A 14,302-nucleotide genomic window follows, 5' to 3' on the forward strand; every position below is an offset into this window, starting at 1 on the left:
GTTTAGTAGACCTGCTGACAGGCTTCTCAGGTAAGTAGGTCAGAGACTGGCTAGTGTACGTGTTTGGAAGCATATAGTACTGCAGGGCTTTTTTTTAATGTTGTGTTACATGGTGACACAGTTGTTCAAGTTCAGTCCATAAAGCTGGAACCAAGGATTTAAAGTACATCAGAAGTTTTGAACGCTGACTAGGATTCAAATTGTTTTCCCTGGTTCCCTTAGGTCAGATTGCTGAGAACTCCCATGGGTGAATTATCAGAATTGGGAATTCCATTCAGAACTTCTTTCTGTTGTTGTTTTGAATGTCAGTGACTTCATCTCCTTGCCTTGTGATGGATCACAAGAGGATTTGTAGTATCACAAGATGGGATTTCAGATAGGAAGAGTTATCACAGAAACACACAGATGACCTCCCAGGCTTTGCAGACTACATGATCTACAGGCTAGGTACATGTAATTGGTCTGCTCAGGGGCTTGTAAAAACTTCCACAAAGGCAAATGTGTTATCCTGGAAGTTTAATCATAGATTCAAAATACCTCTTTGCATCTCTTTTAATCTACAGATTTGTGATCTTGAAAATCACTGAAAATTTCTGGTTTTGTTATTGATCTGAATACTTTGTCATGCTGGCACTGTCCAGGTACTGCAGAGTAACTGGTTTCTTGTCACACCAGTGCAAGTCTAGATCAATTCTCCTGCTGTTCCTGAAAGCAGGCTTTTGGAGCTGCACAGAACTGTATAAGGCAGCTGCACATGCAACAGTTAGCAAACATTCCAGTTTCAATGTCAAGGGTAAGCAGCTTGCCTTTAGTCTCCAGCAGGGTAGGATAGTGAGGACGAGAAACATTGTGTTTCCCCTGCTCCCATAATGTAATGATGTGTTATGTATGTGCATCTTCATTATTGCACAAAGTAGAGAGAAGACTACTAAACAGGTTATGAAGGAAAAACTGCATGCTGAAGGACCCAGCAGGCTAATTGTGCAGGTCAAGATAAGTCCTATGCCAGGCTTCTGGAAAACATGCACAAACCCTGCAAGCCCAGAGAGTCCCAGCTAGTGCATCACATGATGACTTAAAGCTACCTGTCCCATTCACTTCCCAGCATAGCAGAACAGTTCTCCATCCCAGCAGTTGTGTTGCCATTGCAGAGATGCATTCCCTTTTCTGTTTGTGTAATTCCCAAATAGGAACCAAGCATTTGGCTAAAGCACCACAGTCCTGCTCTTGCATTTGAGAGTATAAGTAGGAGGGCCGATTATGCAGTGTCATGCACCAAAGGAGATCCTTGGACCGCAGCTGTGAATCACTTTTCTAAATTAAAAGCACGTGTCTCAAAGGAAAATATGCTGCGTATTCTCTATAAAAATACCACAGACAGCCAGGAGCTAGTCCAGCTTCCATGTGCAGTCAGTGGGATTCTCTACACTGGCTTCAGTGGGAAGTGAATCAAGTCACAAATGTTGATCCTCACGGCTTTCTAACCTGAGGTGTTTACACCTGGCTTTCACTCCTCAATGGGATTTAGCGTTGCACAGTGTGTGTTGTCTGCTGCATTAGGAAGAACCAGAGATACTGGTTTCATAGGGGGTAGAAGATGTTGCCAGAACTGCACCAGTCAGCATGAAGCATTTCTCTATTGCTAGCATAAATGTAGCGGGAGAGTGTTTTAAACAATCTCTTGTTGTAATGTCCCTTTTCTTTTCAGGGAAGTTGTTAACAAAGAAAACATTCCCTCTGGATTCAGCAGTCTTGAAGACTGTATTCTAGCTGCTCAAGAAGTAGAAAAATTACAAGACAACAGCTCTGGATACCTTAATGAAAGGAATAAACCAAAACGGCAGAAATCCAGCACCAAGCTTTCGGAGCTTAATGACAACCAGGATAGTCCTGCGGTAAGCTGGCACGCTGTACTGTTGATGCCTAGTACTAGGGTGGGAAAAAGTCTTTTTTATTTCAGTGCACACCTGGTTCCCTTGGGTAGATGGTTTTGCCTACAGTACAGGCATAAATGGTTATTTTGGACTATGGGGAACACTGGATCCCGCTCTTGTAACCTTTGTGATGAGGCAACTGAGAAGCCGTATTTCTGCTATGATCCTATAACTCCATCTATAGTCATTTTCTCTTCCTACAACTTTTTGCTTTTTTCTTCTGAATTCAGCAAAGCATTTTGGAAAAAGGAAGTAAGTCTTTTTCCCAGTCTTTCAAAAGCCTTGCAAGGAGGTTGGAACCTCAGATGTAGGTTCACAGTTTAGGTCAAGTTTATTTTTATATTCCTGCTAACGTAGATCACAAGTGACTTCCTGATAATGAGATTACAAAAGTGTTTTATGCCTTTTCTCTAAAGTCTGTATGTTACTGTGGTGTTTGCAGTTTGCAAAACACTTTGGAATGTATTGGTCCAAAAGGTGATCCCTCTAGCTAACTTTTACTGAGGAGGTAAATGACACTGATAAAATGTCCTAAAAATCTGGAATACTGTAGAATTTGCCCAGCATATTCTTGTGTGGCCTTCACAGTAGAAGACAGTTTGCCAGCTTTTACAAGCTGTAGAATAAAACTGATGTACCATCCTTCCCTTTCAAACAAACCAGACACTCGTTACAGTGTCAGCAGTTAAGAAACTGTACTGTGCTTCAACACAGGATCTTCTTCCGATGGCAGAAGTGCTATGCATCCCGGTGCCTGGCACCAGGTATGCATTACACAGTTACTAGTAACAGTGAAAGCTGTGTGAAAAGATTGTCCTTCCAAACTATAGGGCATTTCCTTCAGTTGTACTTGATTAAGTTTTAGAGCCTGCTATGAGCGAGTTCCTACTTAATGTGACATTGTGTTGGGACTCATTTTGTTTAGGTCACAAAATTGCAATGACCTGATGCTCTTACCCTGTGCAGCCATGATAGAGAGAGGCAGATCTGTCTTCTCTTTGTGATAAAAAGAAGGAAAGATGCCAAAAATTGTAGTCTCTGCTTAGATTTAGCGCTCAATATCAGTAACCTACTCATGTGATACTTCATGAAAGAGCACAGCGAGATAGACACACTTTCACTTTGTGCCTTTGCTTGTAGCAATGGACTTTAAGATAGGCAAAGGTCAAGTGCTTATGTTCTTTTCTGCACCTCTTCTCTGTACCTGTGGAGTGTAAAGCACTATAAATGAGAATTTGACTCAGGATTTGGGAAAGGAAAGACTGAGAGAAGTGTCCACTTTTGCTGTGGACCTGAAGTATTAAAGCATGCCCAGAAGAAATGTCTTCAAAATTACCTGTGTCCACTGGACTTTGCCCTGCCCCTCATTTTTGGGTCTCTCAAGGGGCAAAGGTGGAAAGAAACATAAAATGGACTAATTTTGCACAAAAAGCACTTTGACCAAGGTGACCATCAGTGTGGCTCTTGTTTGCTTTGCTGGAGGAAGTGTCGCGTTGGGATTGACAACTGGGACTGTTGTTATGAAACAGATTGCAGAGAGCACAGTGCTACTCTTTTTGAAGAGCAAAGGCTGCTTTTTAAGTTTTCATGAGTTCACTTACTGCATTTCAGAGACTGTCAGCAGGATGTGTGGTGGTTTAGCTTTCTTTTGGCTACATCTTTACACTTCAAATAATAACCCAAATTAGACTACCTACTTGAAGTATCAAAGGACATAATCAGTACCTTAGCATTTACTAATAGGCCTTCATCATGTAAACAAGTTTGTAATGTTGTATGTTCTTAGACACTGCTTTCTGAGCTTTCCTGCTTTTCAAAGCCTGAAAGAGTATGTAGGACAGTGTGTGGAAGCTTTCCTCTTAGCTGTCTAATTGCATCTGACTCAAAAGCGTAAGTCAGCAGTGGAAAAACTGTCAGTTCCACTTACTCTCCTGAGCAAACCAACCACAAAGCATTAAAAGCTTGTAACTGCATTTCAGAGACATAGTACCCAGGTACCAGTAGGACTTGAAGAATCATATTAAGCAGGGCTGGAACAACTGAGCTGTGTCACCTTATGGGGCTGGAGGTGTAGCAGGTGAGAGAGGGCTGTGACTGCCCCAAGAACTCTGTGCTTGCGCTTCCTGGGGCCAGGGCAGGAACCACACTGCATTCTACTGACTGACTTCCGCCTATTTAAGGGGGACTTGCCCAAAAAACAGGGTAGAAAACCTCCTGGATATGTACCCAAAGTGGCAACATGGATTGTCTTCACAGTACTTTCTCAAGAATTAATGTCCCTAATGGAAACCAAGAGAAATTTCAGAACAAGTTGTCATAACCAGTTGAATTTCTTGCCCTGCATTCATATTAGCACAACTTAACATTACCTCTGTGCATATGGCAGTCTCTTTGCATTCTTTTGCCTGTTAAAGACGAAACTAGGGAAGGGTTTTTCTGAGAAGGGCAGTATTTTCTAAGACAAGCATAACAAGTCCTGCTGGGAAGATGCTGTGGACTTCAGTACCTGCTCTTACAGAACTCGTACACACCACCGAATTGCTCTTAAGCTCAGCCTGTCCATCAGTCTGTAAAATAGGAACTGGCGGGGTACCATGCAGCATTATTCTGTTAGACATTTTGAGGTCATCTGATGAAAGAGATGAAGCAGTGAGCAGCTGGGTTTTTTGCAGGTTATGGACAATAAAGTGTGGGTTTTGTTTTGTTATAAATGTGCAGCAGGCAGTAGTCTGGTTGTTGTCTTGTTTCTAGAAGTCCTGTTGGATATTTCTATAGCTGATCTGTTTAATGGCCTGCAGCTTGAATCTGTTTCTCTTATGTATCTTACTGCTTTAACATTTACTGTATTACAGAGTGTGGAAAGCTTTAGCTCATCCAGGCCTCTAGACAGAACAGGACCTGATGACATGGAAATTTTATCTGAAGAAAGGTGATTTTTTAATTTGTTTTTTAATATATGTATGTTTGATTTTCCATGTAGTTGTAGTACAGCCTAAAAGATCTTTCACCACAGACTATGACATTTAGTTATGCTGCAGATGAGCATTACCCACCATACTAGCTTCAAAATAGAGCTGTATGGAGGCACTGTATATGTTGTGTGGGCTCCACCCAGCAGCATACACACCAAGACAACATCCCAACCTGTTAGGAATATCACTAATGATGCTGATGGTGCAGACTTGAAAAGAAGTCAGCTATGAAGCACCTGAACCAGCACGCTGCACACAGGGGACTGTAGAGGCTGTCTCACCTGCTGGGTTGAGAAGAGAGCCCTTTTCTTTGTGCTTCACTCTTTTTGTGAGAGCTGTACAGCCCCACTCGGGTCACCTGAGATGGCAATTTCTCTCCACAGTTATGTTTGTTGGGAGAGTAGTATTGATTTAGATTAAGGGTGCTGGAATTAAATGACACTATATTTTTCACAAATAGCTCCTGAGAGGAAGCAAAAACACATAGTTTAGCAGCCTGAAATGCTGCAGCCCAGAGTGTCCCTTCATTTTCTGAATGAATTAGTAAGTGTGCGACAGTAGCAAGAATCTAAAAACTTGTTGCTGTTACAAGTCTGGTTTTGTATTTATAATATGTTGGCTTGTTTTTGTTTTTGTTTTTTTGTAGCAAAGAAAGTGAAAACGATGAGGTTTTTTTCAGGCACTCTCAGGTTGGTATTTTTTGGTTTTTGTGTTTCAGTTTTGTGATCTCTAAGCGGGCTTTTTATTGAGTAGAAACAAGTAGTTAGGTATATAGTTCTGTGGAACTCTTTCTCCCAGGGAAATGGAGTTTAGCATTTGCTTTTTCTTTCCCTTCCCTCTGCTCTTTATTTACATAATTTAGGGAGCCTCTCAAATGCTGAGGAGTCTGAAAGCATCTGCTTCAGTACCTTCAATCCCTCCTTGCCAAAAAGGGAAGCGTCACTGAAGTCAGCACTTTGGTTTATGTGACGCCAAGTTCCCTTATTAATTATTGCAAACAGGGTGTGTGACTGGTTATCTCCCAGGGTAGTAAGATTAGCTTGTCTCTCTTGATTTCTCTAAAATCATTTGGTCTTCTATTTATGATTTTCCAGTGCAGCCTGTTGCCTTTGAATATAGGTGTCTGTGATCCATTTGTCTTAGGAAACTGGATCATCATCTGCTTGTCTTTAAGGGTTGGTCGTTGGGATGAATGTCAGGAGTGGAGATGTGACATTGATGGCAATGTTTTTTTTCCCCAACTTTCCATTTCTGCTCAACACCCACCTCCTGTATTTGCTTTGTTCAGCAAAGCAAATACTTGGGTTAGGTTAGGTGAACACCTTTGTGGTCACTGGTTCATTTGGCTTTGCTTGAAACACCTCTAGGCAGCCAAGCATTTAAAATACTAGGGAGAGTTGTCTGAGGCACCTCTCCCTCAGTTGTGCACTCATTTTAGAGGAGCACAGTAAAACAGTTGTGGACAGTGTCAGGTTTCTCTGGGCCTCTGGAGTTAACTGAGGGCTGATAGTATCTTTTAACTAGCCTTCTCTTGTGTTTTTCTTTTTAAATAAAAGCAACTATGCATTTATTGCCTTTGAAAGACTTCGTTTCTGGTAGGTATTATTTCCATCTAGCAGGAAAGGTAAAAGAGATTGTTTGCTAACAGCTGGGCTCTGACCAGCTGTGTTCTAGCTGGAGAAGGTCATGTAACTTCTGCAGTGGGTGTTCAGTGCTGCCTTTGATCACTGCTCTCTCTGGGCTTAGATGGATCTCCTACTTCACTCCCAGAGGGTCAGTAATCCCCAGTGATTCTGCACTTGCTTGTGAGCTGTTGTGTTTTCCAGAGCGTGGATTTTGCAACACCTTGTTCCTCACATATACTGGCTTGCACGTGGAGAAGGTGCCATCACTGCCATTGCTACACAATGCTCCCATTAAGCTTTTAAATTAATCTGGGGGAGGTATATTTGAATATTAAATCATCATATTAAAATAAACTTCTACTTAGGAAAAGTTTTAAAATTTAGAATTTTAACTGCAGGAGAAGACATAGCCTTAACCCAGAGATTGTATTATATAGGAATTACAAGGTCAAGAAAATGTTACATTCCTGCAGGGTAGTTTTACATTCCTTGTCCCTTATAAGCCTTTTGCTTAGGGCAGCTTAAAGACATACCTTTTGCAACAAACAGCTCATTCAGGATGAGGAAGTGACAGGGACTTTCTCTTTTTTTCTTTCTCACCCTGTCTCCTGTCTGAAGATATTAGGAAGGGTGTTTGGAATTAGCCATAGCTACTGGTTGTGCAGATTTGGGTCTCCATGAGGCTGTAAAAATACCTTGAAACATGTGTCCAGAATGAATTTTCAGTGTTTTTGTAGCCTTCATAATCTGCCCTTGGAAGTAGCTAAACTCCAGAATGTAGACTGTGATTTGAAAAACACGAGTTTCTAGTACCCACATTTTGATAAAGGAAGGGTGATTAAGATTCACACCAACATGGGAACAAGTCTAGAGGGGGTTTGGCATGTCCCAGGAGTAAGGCAGTAGAATGTATTGTATTACTAAGAGGTGCTTAAGAGCACTTCCTGCTGCGGTTGTAATGGATGATTAGATGTAGGGGAAGGAAACCTTTTAAACAAAATTGATCTGAATCCATATGTAATCAAACAGAATACAACTTCCTGATGAGAATTCAAAGATCTTTTTGGTGCCATTTATTTCTAGCTGCTTGAGCTACTCTTTATGCTGAATCTCCTTTGAATCAGGGAGAATGAAAGCAGCAGACTTAATCCCCAAGTTACTTACATCTGTAGCTGGTACCTGCAAAGCATGGGTACAGAAGCAGCTTATAAAAAGCATAACTCAGGTGCCTAGTTTGAAGATTATTTTTTTTGGTGGTCATTTATGTAATATCCGCAGTGCACTGTGATTGTCAGCTGCTACTGAGATCATCAACTTGTTGCCTCTTTGCTTTGTAAGAAATTGTGGTACATCCATACCTAAAGCACAATAGTTCTCCCTTACTTGATTTTTGACCTGGAGCTTGGCAACTGGTGGCATCAGGAAATCAAATAGGAAAATAAGTGATGGGAATACTGAATTATCTACCACTCCATGGGTTTGGAGTGTTAATGCAAAGAAGGTTAAACATCTGTTTTCTTGAGTCTCCTGGATTTGTACCACCATTGTTCTTCAGAACACCTAATGATTTATTCATTGTATTAAAGGCTACATCAGTGAGTAAGGAAAGGAGAGTAACTAGCTGCAGGCACAGCACAGGCCTGTTTTAAAACAGCTTTTAAATATTTCAAACAACTGAAGTGACTTTAGAAGGAGGAAGACAACAATATGATCTTTCTAATATATCTGTAATGGAAATATTTACCCATCTGGGAAGTGCTCTTATCTGCTACAGATATCTTTTATGAGTCTTAGTAAGTCAGGAGATTGTACAGTCTTCATAGAAAGACACTCAAGTCTGTAATTAGTATCAGTGGTGGTGACGAGATGGTATTTTCAGGTTGTTCCTTTTGAAATTGTGAGCGTCTAGATAAGTTCCTCTCTTTGCACTTCTTGATGTTATTAAAAATAGTACCTATTTTGAAACTTCTTGGTTTATTTCTTTCAGCCTTAAATACTGTGCTGGCAATTTAAATGCAGTTTATCAACTGGTACAGTTTGTTCTTTGGTAAATGTAGAAGACTGCCGGTTTCTGGGCACTGACCAGTCTTTCTGTTTGTAATGCACACTGACTATTTAGATTCTGGCAAGAAATTTGTTACTGGACCTTAAAGAAATATTTAAGTCCTCCCAACCTGGAAGCAGCTTAAAAGATATTGCATGGTGAATTAGCATTTTTCCATGTACAGCTCTCACAATAAACACATTTGTAATCAGATTTAGTGTCAAGCTGTACGAGTTATTAGTGCTTGGCAAACTGTCATCTAGTGTTTCCTTTTGTTACAATGTTTCAAAAGGCAATTTATTGACATGAAAAGGAAACACAGACCTTATACAAATACAATGCACAACACTCTTTACAAATGCCAGGGTGTTCATCACCCCAGTTACTAATATCATAGAACAGCCCAGGTTGGAAGGGACCTCGACAGATCACCTGGTCCAACCTTTTGATGAGATTACCTAGCACCCTGTCCAGTTGCAGGGATTGATGGGATTGAATCCAGATAAAAACATTTATTCATACAATTTGTCTACTGGGCAGGCTTTTTTCCCTTTCTACATGAAGCTTACTTGTTTTTCTCTGCTGAAAGAGGGGGGGGGAAACCCGAACACATTAGGTTTATGCAGATGGAAAAAAATTTAATGTGCATTAGTGACATGTACTAAGGATATTGATTTAGTACAGTTTAGATGTGCTTCTGGATTCACAAGTAAAATACGTCCAGATGTACCAGTTCTTTTCTTTAGGTCCATTTTCTTCACACATTGGCATATGGAGATTGCTAACTATATTATCAAAATACCTGCAGGGGGCAAATCTGCATGTTGACTACCTGCTAGACTAGAGAATTATGCTTAAGCTGTTCTTATGAAGATTAAATAGTTTATGTAGTAATGTAATGCTGTCTATTCATTTAGCTCTGTGTGTTGGTGAGTTTATGCATGTCATACTATATGTTTATGTACATGCTTTATGCTTACTTTTCCCTACTGCCCCCTATGAAGCATTACAGATAATTTATTTCAGAGTGACAAAACTGCTCGTGTTATCAAGCACTATTACAGACACACACACTGTGTGTCAGGCTAGTGGGAATGGCAGTGATTTCTCCATAAATGCGCACGACGTGTGGTATGTGCAGGGGTGAATAGTGGTGAGACAAACAGCAGTTGCTTCTAGGTAGTGCTAAATGATGAATCACTTACTTGACAGCGTTCTACCTTTTTTTTTTTTTTTTCCCCTAAGTCATTGGATGCTTGTGTGAATTTTTTGGCTTTTTCCCAGAGTCCACACTGCTTCCAGCTGAGATGCCAAACCCCACTGCCATTTGGATTTGCGCAACACTGCTTTAATACCCAGAGCTCCTCCATAAATAGTTCTGCTCTCCCCACGCCCAGCTAGAAAACAACCACAGGAAATCGGGGAATGTGCAGCCAGCCCAGCTTAGCTGGCACTAATTGATCTGAGCCAGCACAGCCTGCATGAGAGCCTTCATGTACGTAGCCTGCACTGCTTGCTGTCTGCGGCTGCTACCTCAGGAGCTCTGCTGCCTGCTTTTTAGAAGACACCATATTGCTACAGCCTTACAGCAGCAGCAGTGTTTTTGTTGTTGCTCCAAGGAGTTGCGATCCTGTAGGAAGTGTCCACAGCCGCCCCCTCTCTCCCCCTTTCTCCCTGCCTTCCTCCTTCCCTTTTCATCCCAATCGATTACTGGAGGCTTTTTCAGATGCATGCAGTTGTCAGGGCAGGCAGTCTTGGGAACTTGCAGTGGCTTTCTAAAGAAGGAAACATTGAAGAAAGGCAGATGAACAGATGTTTTTACCGGTGGGAGTGAGCAATTAGTACTTAGGGGTCACCGAGCAGGGTATTTGGATTTGGAGCTGGAAACATCAGTCTGTTTGTTTGGATCTTTTTAGCTAGAGACATGAGCTTACTGCTGCTGTGACTGCAGGGGTGGGTTTTTTCCTCCTCTGCCTCCTGAAACATATTTTTTTTTCCCATCTCTCTTATTTCTGTGGGTATATGGGAATATAGCTGACTTCAGGTATGAAGATTCAAGAGCATCCAAGCATTCCTGAAAACAAGTTGCAAAGAAATCAAGATGCTGATGCTGAGGAAAACAGCTTTGTGACAGAAGTGCCTCGGTTGGATTTGACAGCACTGTGTGATGACAACAACTGGGAAGGTAGGATTGTGTGATGGCTGGTTGTACGAGTGAAATGAGAGAGAGGGAAACCTGAGTGGGCTGGGTATGTCTTTATGTGATCATGTTCCCTTTCCAAAAACAACAGGAAAGCAATTTTGTCCTGAAGATGGAACTGAAAGTTTGGAGAAACTGGAAGCAAAATACTGGATGGATACTAGTTCTAATTGTCACTTAAAGGAAGAAAATTAATTGTTTTATTATTGGAGTTACTTTCATGTGCTGTTTAGTACTGTTAAGTCTCTGAGTGCTTCAGGATAACTTATTTCTTGGTGGCTGGTCACTTGAGTATTAGGCTAGACAGCCCTACACTTCAGAGAAACTGGGTATTTCACAGTCTAAAAACAACTTCCTTCTTTCTCCCTTTTCTTCCACTTCAGTCACTATTTGGAAATAATGATTTGGATCTGAAAAGTACAGCTGGAAAAAAGGCTATATACTACTCTGTCTTTTGATGGCTCTTATGAACAGCTTTTTTTTTTATGTATGCTGTGAAGAAGTGCTGATCACCAGCTCAAATGGCAGTGTTAAATTGTATGTGGTTTAAATTATTTTAATAATTTATTAGCTGTCATCTCCAGAGTGCGTGCTTGATTGGCTGTTTGCACTGACTTGCTTAAGAGTGGGAAATCTGGGAGAACTCTTTGGGTGCCATAAACTTCAATTTCATTTGAAATTGAGATTAATTGAATGTGTCCAGCACCTCTGGGATCAGACCCTTTCCCAGTTACTGAGTATGTCTCTGTGTAAGAGCAAGAAAGAATTATTCTGTTAGTTCGTGCTTTAGGAGTGAAAGAGAGATTTTGATTGGGAAGAAACAGGAGAATGTGAGTATGGTATTTTAATAAAGCAAAAGAGTGAAAATGTATAACTTATTTATTGCTCTAAAAAAGCAATCGCTGAGGAACACTGAGAAGTTAAGTTCTCTGATCTTGCCTCCACATACATGACCTAGTATATTTTGCCTTTCCCTCTAGGACAGGAGTAGCTATGACACTTCAGGCATGAGTAAAGAAAACCCACAGCCATGGCTGCTGCCTTTGATTCAGCCAAGCGACTAGTCACCATGGACGGGAGAGAATTTCTCCACTTGCTTGCTAGGCGGGGATTCCCTGGGTGGTATCACCACGCGTGCAGCACAGCTGATCAAAGCACCATGGAAAGGCTCCCAGGAGGCCTTGGCTGCCTTGTGTGTTTGCTGAGATGCTAATTAGCACTGCCCTGCAGGGTCTTAAGCCAGGGTGAGCACGTCTGTGTTCTCAGAGGTGATGTGTGGCTTCAGCAGTCATGTGAACCTTTGGAAATAATGACTCTTTTTTTTCTTCCTGGGTTACTAATGGGAGTCATATGAATGCATGAAGGGGAGAACACAGCTCCTTTCTGTCTGCTGAAGGCTTTCTCATTGTATGAATTAAGTCGCACCTTTAGTAAACTCCCTCTTCGTAGGCACGCTCTTATGTTTGGGTTAGAGCTTTCTTGCCCTGCAAATATGAAACAGGATTATATGAGTACATGTGACTGTGCTTGAAGAGTGCTTCTCTCTGATTCTTCCTTCCTCCATTCTGTTCACATGTATTTCACAAGAGGAGGAGATGATCAGTTGCAAAGGATTCAGCTGTCTGGGGTGTGAGAGATGTCATCTTCTAAAATACCTTCCGTAATCACCATTTTGTTGGCACAGATGAAAGAGCAGCAAAATGGTGCCTTCTGTGTCTCAGAAAGAATAGACTGAGTCTTTCCTAGCTGTGGACGTGAAACCACGCTCTCTGCAGCCAGGAAGGCTAAGATGTTAATGTCAACTCTCAGACTGTTTCTGCAGCTAACGGTAGAGTCTGTTGTTGAGACTGCCTTTGCAAGGCAGGGTTGTACAAGCCCTCCACAGCTCTAGCAGCCAGGGCATCCTCCCTTCCCTTGCCAGCCAGCCTGTGTCACTCAAACCTTCACACATCTCTTCAGGATCTGTTCTGCAGCTCTGGTTGCATCTCCAGTGAAAAGGGAGAGGGGCTATGCCTCCAAATGCAGTAACACTGAGTTATTTATTGCTTTGCTGTAGCAAATTTGGTAGGTCCATCTCTCAGGAAATTACCCATTCCTCCAGGACATAGTTGAGCTGAATGTTGGGGACAGAGTCTTCTGTATCATACTGTAGGAGATACAGATCATACAGTGATCAAGTCAACTGCTGGGCCTTTCACAAGCGGATTGTGAGAATAATTACAGGTTGCGGGGCTGCCTTTGGCTGTAGCTGTCACTGCCTCCAGCCAAATGTTAGGAAAGAGCCTTGAAGAATGGACACAAAGTTACACAAGACAACCTTGTCCTCTGACTAGCTTTTATTTGTCACTCAGGCAGGCTTTCCATTGTGTTAAGACCAGAGGTGCCTTAAAAGGCCTCCCTCATTCAGGGGCACAGAACTATGGTAACTGCTGCCAGGTGAGGTGGCAGAGCACCCTGCCTTTTATATTATGCTAGAAGTAATTTTTACCAGATTTTTTTCTTAAAGTTCATCACTAGTTAAATCTGTACACGAGAGGGAAGATTTGCTGTACTTATCCAGGTCTGTGTTCCCTTTACTTAAAGCTGAGCAGAGAGGACAGAGAAGGTTGCTTCTCGCCTCCTCCAATGCACAGGCTCACACTGTGCCATGTGCCCGCCTTCTGCATCTGCCTTGCCTGTTATATACAGGGGCATATGTGTAGTAATCATCAGGCTATTAATGTAGTGCACAGGGCATGAGCAGTGCCTAAGCCAAATTCAAGTGCATGGGTGCATTTCCCTTGTTCCAGGAGAAGTATTTTACTAGTGTGCATTTGGTGGATGCAAATCAAATAGTTTTATTCTCAGGCTGAGTGTGAACTGAGCTGTCTCTGTGAACTGGGATGCCTGACTGCTAGGCTTGCCTGCTAAGCCGGTCAGTTGATGCCAGCTGAGACAGCTTGCGAGCAAGCATTTTCAGAGCTACTTCCATAGCAAAGATTTTTAATTGTTGTGGATTATATTTGAATCGAGTGCCATGAGCAAGGAGGACAGAGTGTTCCCTCACAGTCCAGCACTATTGTGCAGATTTCTTACCAAATGTTTCTAATTCAAGCCCAGAACTTGCTATCCTGCCCTCAAGGAAAATCTGGAAGTATGTTGCTCTTCATAACAGCGGCTGGCCCTGTCAGCAGCTTGGAGCTGAACAGGCAGTTCAGTAAATCAATACGATGTGTGTGATTGCTGCCTACGTCGCCTGATTACTGGTGCTTTAAAAAAAGTTCTGTAGATGAGATTTCAAGCAGAGTTTGCAGTAACAAGCACTTAAACAATCAGTGGACATTTTTCTGCAAACTTACAGGCTTAAAAAGAAAAAGAATAAAAGCAGGAGTTTTAAACACAATTTTGAGTTCTCAGTGTTGAGAGCTCAAGTATTGCAGCACTGAGACCCTGAGGGTGAAGTTGATCTACAAATATTTTTAACACTGCCTTAATTGATACTTTCCCATTAAAAAAAAAATAATGATAATGAAGAAAAATCCAGAGTA

General features: G+C 41.7%; 1 protein-coding gene across 10 annotated transcripts in view; it reads left to right on the forward strand.

Annotated features, from left to right (window-relative positions):
* FAM13A (family with sequence similarity 13 member A) overlaps positions 1-14,302 on the forward strand; it is a 168,775-nt gene that overhangs the window by 131,200 nt on the left and 23,273 nt on the right. For all 10 annotated transcript variants that reach the window (XM_074905581.1, XM_074905580.1, XM_074905582.1 and 7 more), the window contains 4 exons: positions 1,709-1,895; positions 4,787-4,863; positions 5,553-5,595; positions 10,610-10,760. In XM_074905581.1, the coding sequence (XP_074761682.1) occupies positions 1,709-1,895; positions 4,787-4,863; positions 5,553-5,595; positions 10,610-10,760 (458 nt within the window). The remainder of the gene's footprint in view (positions 1-1,708; positions 1,896-4,786; positions 4,864-5,552; positions 5,596-10,609; positions 10,761-14,302) is intronic.

The sequence above is a fragment of the Athene noctua genome, chromosome 4 (assembly GCF_965140245.1).
Source record: "Athene noctua chromosome 4, bAthNoc1.hap1.1, whole genome shotgun sequence".
NCBI classification, from domain to species: Eukaryota; Metazoa; Chordata; class Aves; order Strigiformes; family Strigidae; genus Athene; species Athene noctua.